The 25326-nt window shown below is 38.2% G+C and overlaps 1 protein-coding gene across 1 annotated transcript; it reads left to right on the forward strand.

Annotated features, from left to right (window-relative positions):
* The first annotated feature begins 357 nt into the window (after window positions 1-357).
* Window positions 358-23389, forward strand: olfml2bb (olfactomedin-like 2Bb). The gene is made up of 9 exons (XM_036565309.1): window positions 358-799; window positions 3513-3779; window positions 5838-5945; window positions 9443-9604; window positions 13758-13944; window positions 16383-16856; window positions 18981-19157; window positions 19591-19877; window positions 22791-23389. The coding sequence occupies exons 1-9, from the start codon at window positions 605-607 to the stop codon at window positions 23106-23108; spliced, it is 2175 nt and encodes a 724-aa protein (XP_036421202.1). The 5' UTR covers window positions 358-604; the 3' UTR covers window positions 23109-23389.
* Window positions 23390-25326: the final 1937 nt, after the last annotated feature.

Here is a 25326-nt window from a genome sequence, read left to right on the forward strand (position 1 = left end):
CCCGTCTCGTCTCCAGGCTTTTATTTTACTGTTCTGTTTTAAAACATTCGGTTATGAAAAGGTTCAAATACGAACTTTTCACCTGGAAAAACTTATTTAAGGTTCACAGTTGGACCTTAAAACCACTGTTGTACCTTTGAGGGAACATTTACATTGTTTGTACCTTGATGAATTAAAGATGTACCAGTACAGAACCTTAATTTCTAACAGCGTAGTTAATAAGTCTAAACAAAAAGCCTGCAGTTTAAGGGGTTAAAGAAAAAAGCTAATCACCTAGCAAACCTCTGACTCCTCCCTGTCTCCAACACTTCACTCAGGTCCTTCCCACTTCCTTCCAGCCAGCCGGCTGACCTTTCAAATATCCATTCATCACTGGCCATCCAAGGCTACAGCAAAACCTCCTGGACTCCTTTTTATCTGCATTAAGCGGGATCTGTACTCCATCAGCAGAGCTTTTCAACACACTGGCGGATTAACAGACTCTTAACTAAGCCATGCAAACACGCAGGGTCACGAGGAAATAGGCTAAAGAGCAATACCTCAGAAAGTTTTTGGACTGTCCAGTGAAGGATCTTTAACCAGCTGTGTGTGGGTCAGTGTGTGGATGCTTGGATCTCTAATAATGCACTCAAGGATCTTGCTTTTGGTCGGGTTCTGGACACTCTGCTGGGCACCAGTGGCCTGGACCAGCATGACGGACAGCGTGACAAAAGATCAGCAAACTGTTACTGAAGGACTGGAAGGAAACGGAGCAACACTGGAGGATGAAATGGACAACCAGGAGAATATTTTAACACAGGTGAGGTGTAGTTTGTTATGATCGCAGCTGACGAATTTACTGGAATATCAAAATCTCTTAACAGCTTTGCTCAACCAGGACAAATGTTAGGACATTAGACAAGGCAAGTTTATTTATATAGCACCTTTCATACGCTGCTGTCATTCAAAGTGCTTTACAAATGAGGAAATATTTAAATCAATTAAAAATCAAATTAGAAATTAAATTATATTCACTAAAAACTTTATCTATACACACACACACACACACACACACACACACACACACATATATATATATATATATATATGTATGTATATATATATATATATATATATATATATATATATATATATATATATCAGGATGAATATAAGTTTAAAGAGCCCATATCCATATGCATTTATTAGGTGTAATTATGAAGTTTGCGTAGTTTTTGTGTACTTAAAACAGTCATAATTCACTTATACATGACCATTTTTTAGCCTATCCTAGGACTAATATTTGTAAATGAGCTCTGTTCTGATTGGCTGTGCCTCGTTCAAGCAGCAGTCAAAGCTAAAACACTCACATATGAGTGCAAAAATGGGCGGAGTTAAACTGCTGTAGGCTGAATTGGCGGACAGGTAAAAATGGGTTGCCGTTTGATGACATCACAAAAAACCATGAATTCAAAACAGGCTGTTTTGGCAGCTTTGTTTCCATATATAGACTGTATGGACTGGACTTGAGTGATATGTTTTGACACTTTAACAGTGTCTATGTTTTACTTCAACCTACTTTATTTCAAAAAGCGATTTTCCATGATATGGGCCCTTTAAACACTATGGTCTCAGTTATTAAACTATTAACCATGTGTGCTTCTGCTTGGTTGGAATGAAAACGTGCAGCTACACCAGCCCTTTGTGGACAACACTGGACACCCCAGTAATAGTGATTTAGCACTGACATAGCAATTTAGTCCAAGACTGGGCTTAAATAAATACCTTCAGAGAAGATACCTGGATCCACTGTAGTTCACCATAGACTCACCATGTAGTCTCTGGGTGTTAACTCTAAGTCTAGGGTGGAAAATATGATTTTATTTATCAGCATTGTGATGAATTACATCCCAGCATGCTTTTCTGAGTCTATTGTGGATATGGTCACAATGAACAACTACGTTTCATTACTGAGGGAGCACAATTAGGCCTGTTTTAGTGCATGAAACATTACGTAAAAATGTATTCATTGTATTTGACACTATTTCACTACTGATGTTCTCTGTTCCAACATTCAGTCACATGCAAAAGTTTGAACACCTCTGGTTGAATTACATGTGAAAACTAGAAATGTGCGTTTCCTGAAGGAAACTTAAATGGTTGCCACTTCCTGCTGGGTTGTTGCTAGGCGGTTACTATGGTGTCCCAGATGGTTGCTAAATTGCTGCTAGGCAGTTGCCATGATGTATGGGGTGTTTCTTTAGTTGTTCATAGGGAGTTGCCAAGTGGTAGCTACGTGTTGTTGAAAATGAATGGGAGTCTAAGTGAGGAACAAGCGATGAAAAATTACACATAGAGGAATGTGGGTCAGTATGACTGGGGATTAGAGCTTGGAGACCTGCCCTGAGTGAGTGCATGTAGTTTGGTGGCTGTCAGTCAAAGGAAAGTATACGTCTTGTTTGTTGGTGATAATGAATGGGAGTCTATGAGAGGAACAAGGGATGAAAAAACGACACATAGAGGAGTGTGGGTCAGTATGACTGTGGATTAGAGCTTGGGCACCTGCTGTGAGTGAGTACATGCATTTTGGTTTCTGTTAACAAAAGGAAAAAACAGGGCTGGGGTTTTGGGGGAAAATGAATGGCACTCTATGGGAAGAACAAGGGATGAAAAAACGACACATAGAGGAGTGCAGGTCAGTATGGATGGTATTTTTGCAGTAGAGTTTGAGGTCCTACCCTTAGTGAGTACATGTAGGGCAATGAAGTAACAGAGTTTGAATGGGAGTCTATAGGAGAAATGAGGGATGGAAAAAAAATGACACACAGATGAGTGCAGGTCAGAACAACATTGAATACAAGCTTGTGGGCCTGCCCAGAGATCCTGTATGTGAAAGTGTCTTTTGGTCAAGCAGAAGTCCAGTAGATGCTCGTGCAATTCATTCATATGGGACAAAAATCTGGAATTTAACGAAGATTGTATGAAAACCAATGAAAAAGCTGTATACAAGCCCGAATCACACAATCAGACTGGTAGAAAAAAAGAATAAAAGAGAAGAAGAACATAAAACAAAGAACAATATAATAAGTTTACTCATATAACCATAACGAGTTTGACGCATCCTCTGCAGAAGACATTCTTCTTTCTTCACTCATTCAAAATTTCTATTTATTTGGTTTGACATATTGATCAAAAATAAAACATACAAAATGTGCCATTACTTTTGCACAGGTTACCTTTCATATTTTTCTCCCCAGTATGTTAAATTCAGCAAATGAACAGTGCATTAACATGTGCAGAGGTGTGTCTCTGTAGAGGACGTGTAACTTACTGACACTTAAAATCAACAACAACATGTCTTTTGACCAGGGGTGCCTAAACTTTTGCACACGACTGTATCAAACCTATAGTAAAAGTAAATATCGTGATACATATCATATCATGTCTTATCATGATGTTTATATTTTGCTGTATCGTCCCCCTCCATCTGAGCATGTTCATTATACTCTGTGGGTCTTAACTGACCTCTCCAGCTCCTCGGCGACTATGATAAGGTGAAGACCCTGTCGGAGGGGCCGGACTGCCGCTGTAAGTGTGTGGTCAGGCCGCTGAGCCGGAGCGCCTGTCGGCGCATTGAGGAGGGGAACGGGAAGCCTGAGGACGTTTACACGGTGGAGACGGTGACAGGAGGACCCAACTGCAGGAAGTGTTTGTGCATCGCCCCTCCCTCAGCCCTGAACCCCTGCGAGGGAGACTTCAGGTTTAAGAAGCTCCAGGAGGCGGAGAACAGTGACATCAAGGTAAGTCCACTCTGGACCAGCCTGGAGATCACAGACAGAACCAAACGAAGCATTTCTGTCTTCTGAAACGAATTACATGCACACTATAAAAGGACAGTTCCTCAAGGGTTCTTTAGTAAAGAAAATGGTACTATGTAGAACCATGAACCATGAACTCTTTATATGATTAAAGGGTTCTTTGCATTGTGAAAGTGTTCTTCAGACTGTTGGAAAATGCGCTGTAGAAGGTTCTATATTGAACCTTTATGAAAAGGGCTCTGATTAGCACCAGAAAAGGTTGTTCTATTGTAACAAGCTTGACATCCTAATGATATAAACAAAATATAGCACCAAAAGGGTTCTATCATTATGATGTCAAGCTAGTTACAATGGAAGAACCCTTTTGGTGCTATATAAAATCCTTTTCAAAAAGGTTCTATATAGCACCAAAAGGGTTCTTCTATTGTAACAAGCTTGATATCATAATGATAAAAAAACCTTTTTGGTGCTATCTAGAATGCTTTTCAAAAATGTTCTATATAGCACCAAAAAGGTTCTTCTATTATAACAAGCTTGACATGGTAACAATAAAAAAAACCTTTTTGGTGCTATCTAGAACCCTTTTCAAAAAGGTTCTATATAGCACCAAAAAGGTTCTTCTATTGTAGCAAGCTTGACATCATAACAATAGAAGAACTCTTTTGGTGCTACATAGAACCCTTTTCAAAAAGGTTCTATATAGCACCAAAAGGGTTCTTGTATTGAAGCAAGCTTGACATCATAATGATAAAAAAACCCTTTGGTGCTATCTAGAACCCTTTTCAAAAAGGTTCTATATAGCACTAAAAGGGTTCTTCTATTGTAACAAGCTTGACATGGTAACGATAAAAACCCTTTTTGGTGCTACACAGAACCCTTTTCAAAAAGGTTCTATATAGCACCGAAAGGGTTCTTCTACTGAAGTAAGCTTGACATCATAACAAAAGAAGAACCCTTTTGGGTGCTAAATATACACCCCTTTCAAAAAGGTTCTATATAAACCTCATACAGCACATTCTCCATCAATTTGAAGAACCATTTCAAGATGCAAAGAATCCTTTAATCATGCAAAGGGTTCTTTGAGTGTTCATGGTTCTATATGGAAGCATTTTCATTACTAAAGAACCCATAAAGAACCATCTTTTTAGAAGTGTAGACATGAATTTTGCATAATTTGGTAACACTTTACTTAACAGCAGCTACATGACACCTACATAAGCCTTTAATAATGACTGGTACACAGTTCAAATGAAAATGTTTGAGCAACCCAGTAAATTATCATGTTTTGTTGATTTCCTAAGTGTAAATAAGTGAACACCTCCTCCACAGGGAACACACCTGCAGGTAAATATGGCATTTTTTAATGCACAGTTTATTTGCTGAGTTTACCATATTGGAAAACACACATCAGAAAATGTGCCAGAACTTTTATGCAGACCCACATTTCATGTTTATTTATTTTTTTAATATGCTGAATTCAGCAACTAAGCAGTAGTTGTTCATTAAAATCTGCAATAATTGTTCTCTGTAGAGGATGTGGGAACTTATTTTCAACAAAATACAACAAAAAAAAAAAAATCAACAAAATGTCATTTGACAGGGGTGCCAAAACTTTTGCTTACATCTATAATCCTGCATAAACCTTTAAAAAGCTTATTCCAATATGTGACAGTTGTCATAAAGACTGCTTTGGTGAATTCTGATGCCATTTTGCTCCAGAAAGTGTAGGAATAAACCTTCATAAGTGGTTATATGAGTTTATGGCAGTAGGTGTAATGTAGCCTTATGAACGCTGCGCTTCAGTAAAGTGGACCTGAATTGCAGGGTCTGTATGTGGGCCCACATTTCTACTACTCACTCCTATAACTACAGCTTATTATAAACTACTGAATAATTCATAGTAGATACTGAATAATGTGTCCTAAGATTAATCACTGAATAATAACTGTGTGATTTAAGAGGTCAATACCAAGAGATTCATCCTTGGGTCTATTTGTATTAGTGTGATATGGATTTTGACCAGATGTTTGGCTTTGACAGCTCTCCACCATAATGGATTTGCTGGAGGGGGCTTTCTATGGAATGGACCTGTTGAAGCTGCACTCGGTCACCACAAAGCTGCTGGAGCGCGTCGACAACATAGAAAAGGTAAATGATCCAAAAGTCTCTCATCTGTTTCAACTCACATTTAGAAACTCAGAAAACATTCTAAGCTCATAATGGAAGTAAATAAAAAATATCTTTTTGTCCAAGTAATTTTGGGCTAGTTTTGTTTGTCCATTCATTATGAAATTTTCACAAAATATAAAGCGTGGCTGGTGTTTTCAAGTTATGTTGGCAACACTTTACTGTAGGGTGCTGTTTTAAGGCTACATGACAGCTACATAACCTTTTCCTAACAACTGACATAACCCTACATAAATGTTATTCCAGCAGACATCATCCGCTATAAAGGTTGCATTTGCCAATTTTGATCAAAGTCAGCTAAAGTAGCCTTTATGACAAATGATGCCTGTTGGAATAAGCATTTATAAACAGTTATGCAGGGTTATGTCAGTTGTCATGACAAGCTTATGTAGCTGTCATGTAGCCTTATGAACAGCGCCCTACAGTAAAGTGTTACCGTTATGTTTTCATAAAAAACACAAAAATCAACTAAAATGGAGATACAAGGTTTTGTCCAAACAATGACTCTTCAGCATTTATAACTATAATAGAGTCTGTCCATGCCAGCGCACCAAGGCCCTGGATTTCCATGAAGAAATTCAAGGAAAAACTTACAAGGCAGGATATTTTGTGTCTAATACATCCCTCAACTATGGAGCCCCTAAGGGGCCGTGGTCAAAGTTGATGGCAAAGCGTTCCCTCGCAAATGTTTTGCATTCCTATCCAAACGGTTTGCATTCGCTTGCAAAAGCTGTACTTTGCTTAAGCTCAGACTTGGAGCAGCTCATTGAATTTTAAAATTGTAAACTCAGCACAGACTGGAGAAAATGAGAAAACACCTTTAACGTTAGCTATGCTAAAAACAAAGCTCTAGTGTAGGCAATGTCATTGGGCACCTCTGGTTCTTATGTTTGCTTGCTGTCTGACGAGCATATATTTTGTGAGGGAATGCAAAACATTTGCGAGGGAATGCAATGTCATTAACTTTTTTTTTAACCACGGCCCCTTAGGGGCTCCATACTCAACAACAAGACCAAAGAACAGACTTTCCGTAGGCATTCTGCACTGCAAACAATATCTTAACAAGTGAAAATGTCTTAAATGTAGTCAATAAATCTAATATCTCTCATTATAAGGCTGTATTTTACCTGTTTCTGTACATTTTTTACATTACTTGTTTTCAGTGATTTTATCTGGTGAAAGTGTCTTATTCTATCGGCAGATTAGTTTACTTGATTTGAGAAATAATGAAGATAATTTTGCTTATTTCAAGAAGTAATGCTTAAAACAAGGAGTGTGATCTGCCAATGGAATAGGACACTTGTATCAGATAAAACTGCTTAAAAACAAGTAAAAGTGTCTAGAAATAAGTTAAATAATCTCATAATATTCTTACAACTGTCTGATAATCAGAAATAGTAGATATAATGACTACATTTAAGATTTAAGAGATACATTTATAATTCATTGATTTGCTAGGAATATCTATTATAGTTATTTTTGAAAAATATATGAAAGATTACATTTCAATTTTTTTTTAATATTGCACAAAAAAGTTAACCCTCCAATAAATGAACCTGTTAATAGCAGGTAATAGTTTATTGCCCAAAATCAGTTGATTTTAAGTGCTATTTTTATTACCGTGTCATTTTGTATTATTCAGTCATTCTGTAAGCAGATAAACTCAATATTTAAAATGCAATTTAGACTCTGATGGGCAAACTTTAAAAATTCATAACTAAAATTAATAAATGAATTGGAGCACAGTTTTGAAGCTTTGCATGGTTGCTTGATTGAAATTGAAGCTTTTGCAGTAATTTTTCATGGAAATTCTTGACATGGCTGGACAGACCCTCGGTGAGTTGGCGTGAATGACCTCACACGGTCACTGAACCCAAGCAGGCAAACGGCAGTGTTGACATGTATTCCATGTATTCTGCTATAATCTGAAGGTTTAGGCTGCTGAACTCCTGATTTTAGTAGAACTGTGCTTGTCCTAATCGAGTGCCATGACTTTGTGCAGAGCATGTCCACACTGGGCTACTGCTTAAAAGAACAGACCATTAGTTTTCTTGTTTATCCCTTAAACTGTGCTGTTCCTATTCGCATACTCAGTGTTTTCATTTCAGTCTACTATGGCAGTAAAATCACTCTCTACCTTCACTTACTGCCAATTAGGCCTGTCACAATTATTACATAAACACCCAGCTACAATTATGTGAGCTGCTCACAAATATTTAAGCTGACTACACTGTTTTCCACACTTATCTTGCACAATCATGTGGTGAAAGGGGAATTCCACCAGAATCTTTCAAATTTCTACATTCAGTTCAATCATTGAGATATAAACAAAGTCAATCAGAGTGGTTTCATGTGAAATGATCCATTCTAGAGATTTTGCTTACAAAGGTGATTACAGGAACCATTTTACTGGCTATACTAAATGGCCAGAGGACCTGCACACTTCTTCTGATTGTATTTAATGTTGATAATGGAAAAATGGTAAATCCAAAAAAATTTGATTTCTTTGGGTATTAATTTCCTACAAGAAAACACATTTACTGAAACTCATCATGAATCTTACAAAAACAGCAAAAGTTTTAATGGAGAATTCCACCAATTTTCTGTATCATTAAATGGATAAGATGTAAACAGAGTCATTCAGAGTGGTTTGGTGTGAAACGCTCTGTTCTAGAGACACTTACAGGGCCAGCATTGTTCACAGTGGTGGTGATAGGAACCAGACGTCCACCTCTAAAAGCTCCCTCACAGAAAGTTACTACATGAAACAGTAATGAATAAACTGCCTGATGTCTGATGCATTGTTTTATGGTAGATTTGAGATAAGCTTTTGGCCAACAGTGTATTTTTTAAAAGCTAATCATGATGCAGAGGTACATGCAGGGTGTTGTAAAGCTAAACTGTCCCCAAAGAAAACATTCCATATAAAACTCAGAAGACTCGTGTTGGTTCACTGGTGGTTTTGGATAGTAAATAAAATGGCTATATTTGTGTTGTGACCCCTGGTTCCTATCACCACCACTGAAAAGAAAACTGAGCATGTAAGTTTCTCTACAATGAACCATTTCTCAACAAACCAGACTAAATGAGTTTATTTACATCTCAATGAGTTAATTATGCATGAATGTTGAAAAGCGTCTGGAATTACCCTTTAGCTTCTGACTGGCGCTGTAACACCTTTAGAGGGCAGCGATGAGTAATGTTTGTTTATTTGAGCCCGAGCTGTGTATTGCGGCTGGGAGCTACAAAGTATTGACAGCTAGGAAGCAGATAGCTAATCAGACAATTTGTCCACTTAGGACTTGTACTTTAATTATGGCATAACAAAAAAGGGACAATTAAATCATTAATCATAATTATTCATATGGTAAAGCTTTGCGATTGTGACTTGTCTACTTGCAAGAGAAAGTCAAGTTTAGTCGAGTTCAGTCTTTTCTGAGTAAATCTTTTCTCCCTAGTCATTTTCCGTAAACCTAACAAAGGATCGAGGGAGTGTGAAAGGAGAAAAGGGGCAGGCGAAGGGGTCACGTGCCCACCAACGGCTGGAGAAGAAAAGGCGTCTGAGCGAGTTGGAGCCTTCGCTGCAGAAGAAAGTGGCTGCAGCCTTCTCACACACGGATGTAAGTATGTGTGTAACAAGCCTGGGATGGTGAGGGGTTTACAGGCCCATATTTTGGGGAAATCAACATTTTTCTCCCTGCATTGAAATAAGAGCTGATGTAGTATGTAAACATTAACATTGTTAAAATTTCAAAACATACCATTCCATAGCCAGTCTAGACAATACAGTGAATATTGAAGCTAGGCTGTAAAAATTATATAAAAAAGATTATTTTTTGTGATGTCATGAAAAAAAACAGCTCATTTACAAATATATCAGCCTCCTGCAGTTTAGCCCCGCCCATTCACACTGAGGTTATAAGCAGTGTTTCATCTTTTTAATGGAGGCCCAATACAGGGCAGCCAAACAGAACAGCTCATTTACATAATCAGTCTTAAAGGAATAGTGACACAAACAGCCTCTTTCAGTCTGAGGGATAAAGGGAGGTTGGAAAATGGTCACATAAAAATGACAAATGTTTTCACTGTTTTTTGTGAATAAAACCACACAAACACTATAAGCAACTAAAATAAAAACAGGTTGGGGTGCTTTAATTTGAGCTTATTTCCACAAGCTGTGAATGCGGTTGCCCCATTATATGCTGAAACAACATAAAGTGTTTGTTGTATTTATACTCAGCTCCTCTCCCAGTTTAGTCACCACCAATTCCCATCCACAGGCTATGACTCCCCCAGCCTGTGGGAGGGGGGGTGTTCATCTCAGACTCCTAATCATGGAGGGTGAGCTGTTGTCAGGATTTAACTCATGGTGTCTTCCAATAATCAGGCATTTAGACAGTCACACCGCTGAAAACATGAAATCACAGAAAGAAACATCAGAACAATATTAAATGGTTGTGAATTTAAAAACAGTTTTAACACTTTGCTGTAGTTTTTTGGTAACACTTTCTATGAATGTTGCCTTTGTAAGCATCTATAAACACATTTATAACATGTAATAATGTATTCATAGGGCATTATAAACGTGGTTATAAATATTTATAAAAAAGAATTACACTGGATTACACTTTATAGCCATGTTTATTATACATTATGAATTGTTAATATAATGCATTATAAATAGTGTTAATAACATGTTATACTGTCAGTGCCAAAGAAGTCAGTCCCAGCTTGGAGAGCGTAAAGACAAATACAAAGCTAACGGTGGTGCACATTACTCGTAACACTGGAGGAGGCTTTAGTACAGTACGCTTCACTTTACTTAGAGTGGACAAATATGACTTATGAGCTCTTATAATTTATTATGATCAGTACTTATAATGTATTATGTTAATTCATAATGCATAATAAACTATATGGCTATAACATGTAATGCATTTTTATAAATATTTATAGCTATGTTTATAATGTTTTATGAATGCATTATAACATGTTATGAATGTGTTTATAGATGCTTACAAAGGTGACATTCATAGAAAGTGTTACCATTTTTTTTTGTAATCTACAAATCTAAGAGCTACACTCTTAAAAAAGGTTCTTCAGATTGCTGGAAAATGTGCATGAACGTGCTATTTTTTGAAAAGGGCTCTATATGGCACCCAAAATAGTTCTTCTATTCTTACAAGCTTGACATCATAGGAATAAAAGAACCCTTTTGGGTGCTATATAACGCCATTTTTCTTCAAAAAGGATTCTATATAGCACCCAAAAGGGTTCTTCTATTATTACAGTGCCAAGCTTGTAACAATAACCCTTTTGGGTACTATATAAAACCCTTTTCAAAACCCTTTCCTGATGCAAAATAATCCCTGAATCATGCAAAGCGTTCTCTGAGTGTTTGGTTCTATGTAGAACAATTTTCCAAAAGGTTCTATTGAGAGCCATCTACAGCACGTTCTCCATTAGTCTAAAGAACCCTTTCATGATGCAAAGAACCCTTTGATTATGCAAAGCATTCTTTGAGTGTCTGGTTCTATATATAGCTGTTTTCTACTCAAGAACCCTTGAAGAACCATCTTTTTTAAGAGTGTAACTGTTCTTTCGAAGCGTGTGAGGAGCTGCTTTAGCTCAGGTCACACTGGGTTAGTTCATCTTTTCATTCTGTGTTGGACACAGAAATTTAAGCTTCTTTGTTCCAGAGTGGCACAACTGTCCAACTTAAGAGACTCTCCATGGCAAGAGTCTGAGAGGGGGAAGCCCCCCCACCCCCAACCCCGAGGTGGGAGCACTATGACTGGGAGAGCTGTAAACTGTGGGTGGGAACTTGTAATGACCATAAACTGTTTTCTTGACTTAACTGAGCTGTTGGTTTAAAAAAGGAGAACTTTTGACTAAATTAAGTTTAGAAAGTTAAAAACAAAAAGCTATTTCAGAAAGTTAAAATTTCTAGTTGGCCAAACTTTTAAAAGGCCCATATTCTACTTTATTTTGGTATTTTATTTAATTTTTTGTCCACTTCTACTGTTTGTGTGGTTTTCTATACCAGTTCATTTTTACATGACCACCATCCCTTAGAATTAAACAGGCTGTTTTCGTTGTCGTGCCTTTAAGACTCTAAGCATTGTTCTGATTGGCTGCCCTGCGTTGTGCCTCATTCAAAAAGCAGTCCAGGCAGAAACACTCCTTGTAACTTCAGTGTAAGTGGGCGGGGCTAAATTGGGAGTAGGCGGGTACATGTAAACGTCACAGTTTGCATGACATCACAAAAACAAGGAATTGAAAATGGGTTATTTTTGCAGCTTAGAGTCTAGATATGGACTGGAGAGTGAACACTGCAAGAAATGAGATCTTCAAGTTTAAACATCTTAAATGTAGTCAAAATATCAAATATTTCTTATTATGAGACTGTCGTAAGAATATTGCAAGATTATTTAAGTTAGTTCTAGACATTTTTTACTTGTTTTAAGCAGTTTTATCTTATAAAAGTGTCTTATTTCATTGTCAGATCATGTTACTTGTTTTGAGCATGATTTCTTGAAATAAACAAAATGATCTTCATTATTTCTCAAAACAAGTAAACTAATCTGCCAATGGAATAAGACACTTTCACCAGATTAAATCACTTAAAACAAGTAAAAATGTACAGAAACAGGTGGAATAATCTTATGATATTCTTACAACAGACTCATAATAAGAAATATTAGACTTATTGACTACATTTAAGAAGTTTTTGCTTGTTAAGATATTATTTTTTTTTATCTTTATGCTTAGAAACTTTAGCAGTGTTTGCATACTACATTAAACCTTTGTTAAAAAAGTTTTCCATGTTATGGGCCTTTTGGTTTTTATAGTGTAGTTTAAGGGTAGATCCCAAATATAGCACATGACCAGTTATAAGCTCTGACCAGAGTGAACACAAAATGCCTTACTCTTACCAAAATCAAAAATATGCATGACCAGTTCTGTTTCTGGCCACTCCAGCAGAGTAATTCTAACTCAGAGGCACATCTAGCTGCTAAAAAAAAACGTTTAACTAATTTCAGATGCACTGATGTGATTTAATTGTTTATCTTTATTTATATACACATACAAACACACAGATATTAAATAAGAGGTTGAACAGTCAAGGCTGTCGTTTCCTGTAAACCATTTGTGTAAAGTACAGGGTTTACAGCATGCACTGCAGTAAGTGCCCAACCCAAATACCCACACTGTATAAACTCTGTTAGCCAACCCCTAAGACTGACCATTGAGAGAGGCTTTAATCTACACTGGGTTTAAAGTGCATGTAGCCTACAGGAAGGTAGCCTGCTACAAAATTACGAGACTATAAGAAGAATGCATGTTAAAGTTAATGACCAGCAGCACCTACAATAAGCTCTAAGGCCATATACAACCACTGTAAAACTCTATACACAGACCGTTAAGCCTTTACACACTCCGAACTACACACACACATACAGGGAGGATTCAGCTGTTAGCAGGCCGAGCAGAGACTCGTGCTAAGCTCCAGCACTGTGGAAAGAATTAGCCGACTTTGCTGTGTCAGCCCGGCAGACTTTTCAATACAGTATCATTAGATCAAAGCCAGTGTCCCAAAAGTCCATTCAAAGCATTCATCTCAACCACAAATTCTCCTTATTTCATGAAATATGTTAGTAATACAGCCACAGAAAGCTGGCATCCAAACTAAAAAAAGTTCTCAGAGTCTGATCTGTATTTACGCTAATCTAATTCATCCTATTTGGCCTACTTTTTGTTCTTGGTTTGCAGAAGAAGTATGAGGAGAAGTTCGTTGGTGCTCAGGGCTCCAGCAGGCCACTGCTGAAGAGGAGTCACTCTGAAGGCCCAAAGGAGCAGAAACCTGAAAAGACCAAAATGGGACCTAATGGGATGAGCATCAGGAGCGTGACCTTCTATAAAGCTGATACTGAAGAGGATGAGGACGGAGAACAGAATGGTCAGCCTGCTATACTCACACCGACTGGCCACTTCATGTAGTCCACCTCCTTGTTTCTACACTCATTGTCCATTGAGGTGCACTTTGTAGTTCTACAGTTACAGACTGTAGCCCATCTGTTTCTCTGCATACTTTGTTAGCCCCCTTTTACCCTGTTCTTCAGTGGTCAGGACCCCCGCAGGACTACCACAGTTATTATCTGGGTGGTGTGTCATTCTCAGCACTGCAGTAACACTGACGTGGTGGTGGTGTGTTAGTGTATGTTGCGCTGGTACGAGTGGATCAGACACAGCAGCGCTGGAGTTTTTAAACACTTCAGTGTCGCTGCTGGACTGAGAACCAAAAATATCCAGCCAACAGCGTCCTGTGGGCAGCAACCTGTGACCACTGATGAAGGACTAGAGGATGACCAACACAAACTGTGCAGCAGCAGATGAGCTATCGTCTCTGACTTTACATCTACAAGGTGGACCAACAAGGTAGCAGTGTCTAATAGAGTGGACAGTGAGTGGACACAGTGTTTAAAAACTCCAGCAGCACTGCTGTGTCTGATCCACTCGTACCAGCACAACACACACTAACACACCACCACCACGTCAGTGTTACTGCAGTGCTGAGAATGATCCATCACCCAAATAGTACCTGCTCTGTGAGGGTCCTATGGGGGTCCTGACCACTGAAGAACAGGGTAACAAAGTATGCAGAGAAACAGATGGACTACAGTCTGTAACTGTAGAACTACAAAGTGCTCCTATATAGTAAGTGGAGCTGATAAAATGGATAAAGAAATACAAGGAGGTGGACTTAATGAAGTGGCCGGTCAGTGTATATCAACCTTGCAAAAGACAGTAGTCTCTCTTTGACCTTTCTGGGAGGTTTCAGAGCCTACGTTATGGGTTTAACCATAAATCGTATCTTGGAAAGTGAAATTATCTTAAATTTAGTTGATACATCTAGTATTTCTCATTTTGAGAGTGTTGTGGGCTTCACTGGGTACTCAAAATGAGAAATATTAGATGTATCAACTACATTTAAGATAATTTCATTTGCCTGTCATTTTTTGCAGTGTACTGCTGGGGTCCAGTTTAGCTGGACATTATTTTCCAATCCTGAATGCCTAATTTGGATAATGGAATGCAGTGTCAAAATAACTTGGCACAAGAAAATCAGCTTTTGTTCTTTTTTGGTATGTTTTTATCCAGTTTTGTGGTTTTTAGATGGCCACACAAGGTTCGACTGAGTTAGCCGTGTTCTTTTGGATCCAATACTTGAGGACATTTAACCACTCCATGTTTCTGATCTACTTATACAAATAAAAGCACCTGACTCAGGTGATCAAGGGCACAAGATTAACTTTCCTAACTGCCTCAGGTGTGCTGGGAGTTGGGATTATCAAAGAACAGTGGATATAAAACATCTTCGTGGTCAAGATAAATGATGACAGACATTTTTCCATCCTGCAAACAGACAACTATTAGGAAAATAATTGAAATAAAAAGCCTTTGATACCCTGATTGCCTCTAAGTAAATAAGTCTTTTTACTTGGATGAAGCAATTTTATCCCTTGCACAAAAGTTTACACACCTTCAAGTTGCTGGGGGATCTCCTGTGCACAGCCTGGTTTAGGTCATTTCACAGATTTTCAGAGATTTGAGGTCTGAGCTCTGACTCGGCCATTCTAAGACACTCATCTTCCTTCCTTTAACCATTTCTTGGTTGGCTTGGATGTGGAGTTCAAATCATCATCATGTTGAAAGGGGAAATTCCTGTTCATCTTCAGATTTCTGACAGAGGCCTGCAAAGTCTGAAAAAACCATATATCTTGATATTTGCAACTAGTCCCATCTACCTTGACTAGAGTCCCAGCTGAAGAAAAGAAGCCCAAAAATATGGCACTACCGCCATCAGGCTTCACAGTAGACATGGTGTTCATCAGCTGATGAGCCGTGTTGTCGTTGCATCAAACATATCTTTCTCTAAAGGCAAATGCAGAAAATTTGGGCTGTTGTCACGTACAATGCCTTGGTTTCTGACACTGTATGACACACTTATATCAATATAACAATAGACCCTATTATGTTGCATGGTTAAAAACAGTGGTAGCAGCCATCTTGAAGCTTTTTGTCTGTCCTCTTGTCGATAGATAATATCTATATACTGATACAGAGTCAGAAATCACATAAGCCAGTCTATTAGAAATTACGTAACAGCTCCACATGGTTTGAGTCAATTATTTAATGGTTTAGGCCTGCAGTTTGCATAATGTTAATTGTTGAGGTATAAGCTTCCATTACTTGTTAACTGCATTAGCCTTGTAGTTTCAGTGTGAAACTAAAGAAACACGCATATCTTGGCTGATTGACTACTATCAGAAACTGTGCAATTTTTTGGCCAACCTATCATTAAAAGTTCTTCTCTCCCCTTTCTACCCTCCACAGCAGCGACGGATGATGTCCTGAGTGGGGACGGTTCAGTGGATCTAATAATAGAAGACCAGATCCCCAAGCAGCAGCACACTGTTGCTACTCCAGCCACAGGCCCTTTAACCACAGCCACCACGGCTCCTGAACCCAAACCAAGCGCCAGCTCACAGAACATCAACAAACCAGCTGATCCTCTGGACAGACCAACCACCACGAATCTGCTCACCGTGACAAAGCAGCGGCCTAAACTGGAGACAGAGAAAACCGAGGAGACAACTACAACCAGCTCCACAATGTCGGTCGTCTTGACAACCTCAACCACCGTCACCGCACAGCCGGCGGCCACCAACAAAGCAGCATCCATCACTGCCCCTCCTACAGCTCCAAAACCACCACCCAACTCCACTGCTCCCGCCAAAAAGCACAAATCCCGCCTCACCTGGGACGAGGGACCTGCTGCAGCAACCACAGTGGCCCCAAAGAACTCCGGTAAGCTTGTTCACTGCTCATTGACCACTGTGTACATTGCTTTTGTTATGATAATGAATTTAATTTGATTGTTTTATAGCCTTTAGAGAGTTTCATAGCAAAGTAACAAAAAACAAAAAAAATGCCAGACATTGATTTGACAGACATTTGATTTTGACAGCTTTTTTTAAAACTTTCTGCATAATTAAATCATTAAAATGTAAAATCTCATTCAGAGTGGTTTGGTGTGAAATTCTCTGTTCTAGAGAAACTTACCGAGTCAGAACAGTTCACAGTGGTGGTGATAGGAACCAGACGTCCACCTCTAAAAGCTCCCTCACAGAAAGATGCTACATGAAATGGTTATTAATGCACTGACTGATGTCTGAGACATTGTTCTGATTGTTTTAGATGGTTTTGGCCTAAAACTAAATATTTTATATATATTCATGGTGGAGGGATACATGCAGGGTGGTGTAAGGCACAAAACGTTTTTTTCCCCCAGTTTTTCCCACTATTTTATCATTATCATCATTACATATAAAAACTCAGAAGACTCATATAGGTTCACTGGTAGTTTTGGATGGTAAATAAAATGGCTATATTTGTGTCGTACACATGGTGACCCCTGGTTCCTATCACCACCACTGTAAAGACATTTGAGTATTTCTCAACAATTATTTCATACCAAACCACTCTGAATGACTCTGTTTACATCTCAACAATTGAATTACACAGAAATTCAGCAGAATTCCCCTTTAATTTGAGCAATTTCTTATGTTAAATAAGTCTTTCCAGCAGCTTAGAGTAAAGCAATTGTTGTTGTTACTTAGCATGTGGTGGTCAGTGGTGAGAAATTCTTTTTTGACCAGTGAGCTTATATAATCATGTCATTATTAGATTAGTGATTGATTGGTGAATACTAGGTTAATCTTCTACATCTCTTATTTATAACTTGTGTAGTGTTCATAATGCTGGTACACTGGTAAACTTTACCATGCTGTTTATTGTAGACTGAATTTAGATACACGACATGGCCAAAAGTATGTGAACACCTGACCATCACACCCATATGAGCTTGTTGGACATCCCATTCCAAAACCATGGACATTAACATGGAGTGGGTCCCTCTTTTTGCAGCTATAACAGCCTCCACTCTTCTGGGATGGTTTTGACAAGATTTTGGAGTGTTTTTGTGGGAATTTGTGTCCATTCAGTCAAAAGAGCATTTGTGAGGTCAGACACTGATGTTAGATGAGAACACTTGGCTTACAATTGACGTTCCAATTCATCCCAAAGGTGTTCAGTGGGGTTGAGGTCAGGGCTCTGTGCAGGCCACTGGAGTTCCTCCACACCAAACTCATCAAACCATGTCTTTATGGAGCTGCTTTGTGCACAGGGTCTCAGTCATGCTGGAACAGGAGAGGGTCTTCCCCAAACTGCTGACACAAAGTTTGAAGCATATATTTGTGTAAAATGTCTTTGTGGGCTGTAACATCACCCTTCACTGGAACTAAGGGGCCCAAACCCTGAAAAACAGACCCAGTTCATTATCCCTCCTCTACCAAACTTTACTGTTGGCACTGTGCATTTCGGGCATCAAACCCAGATTCATCCATCAAGATAGAGTGATTCACCACTCCAGAGAGCACATTTCCACTGCTCCAGAGTCTAGTGGAGGTGTACTCTACACCACTCCAGCCGACACTTGGCATTGAGCATAGTGATCCTTGTCTTGTGTGCAGCTGCTCAACCATGAAAACCCATTTCATTAAGCTCCTGACACACAGTTATTGTGCTGACATTCCTTCCAGAGGCAGTTTGGAGCTCTGTAGTGAGTGATGCAAAACAGGATAGGCTTTTACCTGCTACATGCTTCAGCACTCAGTGGCCCCCTTCTGTGAGTTTGGGGGATTGCTGCTTTGGGGCTGAGCTGTTGTTGCTCCTAGATGCTTTCATTTTAAAATAATAGCACTTGCAGTTGTCCAGGGCAGATCTAGCAGAGCAGAAATTTCACAAACTGACTTGTGGCAAAGGTGGCATCCTATGACAGTGTCCAAATACTTTTGGTCATGTAGTGTTCCTGCTGTGTGGCAATAAACTTGTGGCGTAATTATTCCCTGTCTATGGTTTTGTAATTTATAGGTGTATGCAAGGACACTTTGGCTACTATCGGTGATCCTGTGACACACAACGCATACGGTCGCAACGAAGGTGCCTGGATGAAAGATCCAAAAGGAAACGGCAACGTCATCTATGTCACAAACTACTACTATGGCAGCAACCTGCTGGAATTCCGTGACATGGAAGCATTTAAGCAAGGTAATTCAACTCAGTCTTCAACATTTTTGCCGTATCTCAATTCTCAGTAATTTTTCATCATTTTAAATGAGCTGCAGTGCGTGCACCATTAATGTGGGGTAGACTGCAAGCAGTTACTGTAAGAACTTTGCTAGTATGTCAACATTCTGGCCCATTTCTTCTGACCTGCAATTTACACAACACAACTAGACACACAAAGAACAATAAAGCAATCAAAATAGTAGCACATTATCAAAAATAACAATTCATTAAATCACTATTTGGTACTAAAGTGCTAAAAAGGTATTCTGCTTAATTGACATGATCCCTTTCAGTGATTAGTAGGCAAATATCACATTGTGGGTCACTTAATGACCACTGTCCCACATGTACAGCTCGAAGATTGACAACGTAGGCATTGTTATGGATGTTTCTGATTTTGTCCCCCATTCAGGACGTTTTACAAACTCCTACAAACTCCCCTACGACTGGATTGGCACAGGTCACGTGGTCTACAGTGGAGCATTCTACTATAATCGGGCCTTTTCTCGCGACATCATCAAATTTGACCTCCGTCTGAGGTACGTTGCTGCCTGGACCAGTCTGCATGATGCCGTGTTTGAGGAAGAGGAGGAGGAGACGCCCTCGAGGTGGAGGGGGCACTCAGACATTGACTTTGCTGTGGATGAAAGCGGCCTGTGGATGGTGTACCCAGCCCTGGACGAAGAAGGTTTATACCAGGTCAGCTCAAGTCATTAGTGATCTCAGTATCGTCTTTGATTCACTACCTAAGCAGCACACCAACTGGATACTAAACACCAACACAAAAAAAAAATTAAATTTTACATCAACAAAAAACTGCCAATACAAATACAAAATTATACAATATGAAATACAAAATTATGTCTATGTAATATATTTTATATATACAAATAAATTCCACATTACTCTTTCAGCGTACTATAGGATACATACTGTGTAAACTAAAAAACAAGTTCCTTAAAGGTTGCTCTAAATGTACAGGATTTTAATCCAGTATGAATCTGCAGCGTGTGTAGTTTTACAGTCTGACTGTAATAATTGTGGAGAGATTTTAATCCAGTATGAATCTGCAGTGTGTGTAGTTTTACAGTCTGACAGTAATAATTGTAGTGATTTTAATCCAGTATGAATCTGCAGTGTGTGTAGTTTTACAGTCTGACAGTAATAATTGTAGTGATTTTAATCCAGTATGAATCTGCAGTGTGTGTAGTTTTACAGTCTGACAGTAATAATTGTGGAGCGATTTTAATCCAGTATGAATCTGCAGTGTGTAGTTTTACAGTCTGGCAGTAATAATTGTGGAGAGATTTTAATCCAGTCTGAATCTGCAGTGTGTGTAGTTTTACAGTCTGACTGTAATAATTGTGGAGTGATTTTAATCCAGTATGAATCTGCAGTGTGTGTAGTTTTACAGTCTGACAGTAATAATTGTGGAGCGATTTTAATCCAGTATGAATCTGCAGTGTGTAGTTTTACAGTCTGACGGTAACAATTGTGGAGCGATTTTAATCCAGTATGAATCTGCAGTGTGTGTAGTTTTACAGTCTGACAGTAATAATTGTGGAGCGATTTTAATCCAGTATGAATCTGCAGTGTGTGTAGTTTTACAGTCTGACTGTAATAATTGTGGAGTGATTTTAATCCGGTATGAATCTGCAGTGTGTATAGTTTTACAGTCTGACTGTAATAATTGTGGAGTGATTTTAATCCAGTATGAATCTGCAGTGTGTGTAGTTTTACAGTCTGACAGTAATAATTGTGGAGTGATTTTAATCCAGTATGAATCTGCAGTGTGTGTAGTTTTACAGTGTAATGGTAATAATTGTGGAGTGATATTAATCCAGTATGAATCTGCAGTGTGTGTAGTTTTACAGTCTGACTGTAATAATTGTGGAGTGATTTTAATCCAGTATGAATCTGCAGTGTGTGTAGTTTTACAGTCTGACTGTAATAATTGTGGAGTGATTTTAATCCAGTATGAATCTGCAGTGTGTGTAGTTTTACAGTCTGACAGTAATAATTGTGGAGTGATTTTAATCCAGTATGAATCTGCAGTGTGTGTAGTTTTACAGTCTGACAGTAATAATTGTGGAGCGATTTTAATCCAGTATGAATCTGCAGTGTGTGTAGTTTTACAGTCTGACTGTAATAATTGTGGAGTGATTTTAATCCGGTATGAATCTGCAGTGTGTGTAGTTTTACAGTCTGACTGTAATAATTGTGGAGTGATTTTAATCCAGTATGAATCTGCAGTGTGTGTAGTTTTACACTGTAATGGTAATAATTGTGGAGTGATTTTAATCCAGTATGAATCTGCAGTGTGTGTAGTTTTACAGTCTGACTGTAATAATTGTGGAGTGATTTTAATCCAGTATGAATCTGCAGTGTGTGTAGTTTTACAGTCTGACTGTAATAATTGTGGAGTGATTTTAATCCAGTATGAATCTGCAGTGTGTGTAGTTTTACAGTGTAACGGTAATAATTGTGGAGTGATTTTAATCCGGTATGAATCTGCAGTGTGTGTAGTTTTACAGTCTGACGGTAATAATTGTAGAGTGATTTTAATCCAGTATGAATCTGCAGTGTGTGTAGTTTTACAGTGTAATGGTAATAATTGTGGAGTGATTTTAATCCGGTATGAATCTGCAGTGTGTGTAGTTTTACAGTCTGACTGTAATAATTGTAGTGATTTTAATCCAGTATGAATCTGCAGTGTGTGTAGTTTTACAGTCTGTCAGTAATAATTGTGGAGTGATTTTAATCCGGTATGAATCTGCAGTGTGTGTAGTTTTACAGTCTGACTGTAATAATTGTAGTGATTTTAATCCAGTATGAATCTGCAGTGTGTGTAGTTTTACAGTCTGACAGTAATAATTGTGGAGTGATTTTAATCCAGTATGAATCTGCTGTGTGTGTAGTTTTACAGTCTGACAGTAATAATTGTGGAGAGATTTTAATCCAGTATGAATCTGCAGTGTGTGTAGTTTTACAGTCTGACAGTAATAATTGTGGAGCGATTTTAATCCAGTATGAATCTGCAGTGTGTGTAGTTTTACAGTCTGACAGTAATAATTGTAGTGATTTTAATCCAGTATGAATCTGCAGTGTGTGTAGTTTTACAGTCTGACAGTAATAATTGTGGAGCGATTTTAATCCAGTATGAATCTGCAGTGTGTAGTTTTACAGTCTGACGGTAATAATTGTAGTGATTTTAATCCAGTATGAATCTGCAGTGTGTGTAGTTTTACAGTCTGACAGTAATAATTGTAGTGATTTTAATCCAGTATGAATCTGCAGTGTGTGTAGTTTTACAGTCTGACAGTAATAATTGTAGTGATTTTAATCCAGTATGAATCTGCAGTGTGTGTAGTTTTACAGTGTAATGGTAATAATTGTGGAGTGATTTTAATCCGGTATGAATCTGCAGTGTGTGTAGTTTTACAGTGTAACGGTAATAATTGTGGAGTGATTTTAATCCAGTATGAATCTGCAGTGTGTGTAGTTTTACAGTGTAATGGTAATAATTGTGGAGCGATTTTAATCCGGTATGAATCTGCAGTGTGTGCAGTGTGTCTTAAATATTATAATAATAATAATTCTTATCATTCCCAGGAGGTGATTATCCTGAGCAAGCTGAACCCAACCGACCTGCAGAAAGAGAACATCTGGAGGACAGGCCTGAGGAGGAATCGCTATGGCAACTGCTTCGTCATTTGTGGCGTCCTTTATGCCGTGAACAGCTATGACCGCATGCACGCTAACATCTCCTACGCATTCGATACGCATACGCACACACAGATGGTGCCAGGACTTCCCTTCGTAAACAACTACACTTACACCACACAAATCGACTACAACCCAAAGGACCGCAAGCTGTACTCATGGGACAATGGCCATCAAGTGACCTATGATGTGATTTTTGCCTATTAATTACTGTCATATCCGTTAACTAGAATACTGTTCAGCACTTTTTGTATAAAATAGCGTTTTTATAAGTCTGAGTGGATTGTAGATCAGTCTACGTGTCAATGTTTTCTTTTTTTATAACATGCCACTATTTTGAGTTGAATTGTGCAAAGTGCATGTCTGTCTTGTGTGCGATGTTCACAGAGGTGTTAATGACAAAGTTTTTATCGTAACTGCTTACAATGTATATGACTGTTGTATATAATGTAGTATATTTAAAATAAATCTTTTGACAATTTATCCTACACTTTAATAAGTTACTTGTCTTTTTTTTAACTAAAACCTGGGTCATTCTCCATTTGGAGTGGGAAACCATGTCACAGAGGTTGCAGGGCTTAAAAAAAGATGCTTTAAATATTAGACACAGCTCCAAAATTCAGTATGTACATTAACACAGTTGACCTAAGATTAAATAATACTTTTCCCTGATGATTCTCTGATTTTTCTTTTTTTATCCTGTTTCATAGTCAGTCTGCTTGTAAAACAGCTCGTCACAAAACATTTGAGAAACTATTTTTAATATAAAACAATATTTTTAAGAGGTTTAACTTGGGAATTTGTATAAAACAGATTCATGTTTACTTTTTATATCATTGACGTTATACTACATTTAAAAATATGTATTTTATTTTGAAAAATTCATTGGTCACAGAGATTGGGGTCACTGGTGTTATCAGGACTCTTATTTTACATTTTAACACAGTATTTTCAGCTCTGTTAAACTGCTTCTTTGGGTCGAGGCTCATCAGAGAGGAAGCATCTCAAGGCACAAGAAGGCGAGTCACACTTGCTCACTATATTTCATTAATTTATTAGTAATTTTCTTCATCAGGCAGCTCATAACTTCTATGTGTCACCGGTGTTATGCGCTTTAATGGCTAAGTAGTTAAAATGTTGTCAAAATAATGTCTTATTATTATTTTTATTACTGATTTTAAATAGTTGCACAAGGTCACCTGATCACCAGAGAGTCAGCCAATTTACAAAATCCTCAGTTTTAACCAGAATGTTGCTGGAGTCACAGTCACTGGTGTTACACCATATTCATACAACACCAGTGACTGTAAAATATGTTTGGAATTAAGCTCCCTTTTTGGCATAGATGATAATAGGAGATGTCAATGGACATATTACTTTAGTTTTGGGATGAAAGAAACTGATTTTTTAAAAAATGTATCCACCTGAAATCGAGAATGACCCACTTACATATGAATTTTTCTCAAAACTCTACAAGTACACAGTTTCTATACAAGTATGCCAAGTCCAGAGGAATGTCAGAGTTTTGGATCCCAGAATGGAGTTTAAATAGAATCAACTCTGAACAAACAGGAAAGGAGAAAGTCGAGGTTTAAGAATAAATACGCTGCACTATCATTATATGTTATATAATATAACCATCATGTATATTTATAGCTATTTGACAGTAAAATCTGATGAAAACAAGCAAGGATATGAAAAAAGCGTGAGATTATTTGACATGCAATGCTTTCCCAAGACCACAGACACCATCTCACCTCTGAGGGATGAGCTCCTTTCCTCAAAGCACCTGCAGAATCAATCACCCAGCACTGCAGCCAGGCCGGCTTGTTTCACGCAGACTGACAGAACTCGAGGGAGGTACTGTAAATTACACCATGACACACACACCGTGGGTCAGCCAGCACTTCATCATCTGAAATGAAGAAAAGATGATTATGCAACATACAATACAAGACATTCCAAGTCACTGTCCTGAGTGATATAAGGGTGATGTGCAATCTGTGTTTGGGCTGGATTCACTCCTGTGAGGCTGAAGAGAGATTTTTTCTGTCCCAACTTGTTCGCGAACCTCAGATTAGCTAAATAATGTCAAACATATTGTGTATTGTATTTAATGAAAATGTCTCAAAGGGGAATTCCACCATTTTTTTTAAATGTCAGCATAATTCAACTATTGAGATGTGAACAATAATAAGTCATTCAGGGTGGTTTGGTTTCATTGTAGAGAAACTTACAGACGTCTTTACAGTGGTGGTGATAGGAACCGGAGATCACTATGTCTACAACACAAATATAGCCATTGTATTTACTGTCCAAAACCACCAGTGAACCTACATGTGTCTTCTGAGGTTTTATATGTAATGTTGATTATGGTAAAATAGTGGGAAGTCTTTTGGGACTATATTGCCTTACAACGCCCATC

The sequence above is a fragment of the Colossoma macropomum genome, unplaced genomic scaffold (genome assembly GCF_904425465.1).
Source record: "Colossoma macropomum unplaced genomic scaffold, Colossoma_macropomum, whole genome shotgun sequence".
In the NCBI taxonomy this organism is placed as follows: Eukaryota; Metazoa; Chordata; class Actinopteri; order Characiformes; family Serrasalmidae; genus Colossoma; species Colossoma macropomum.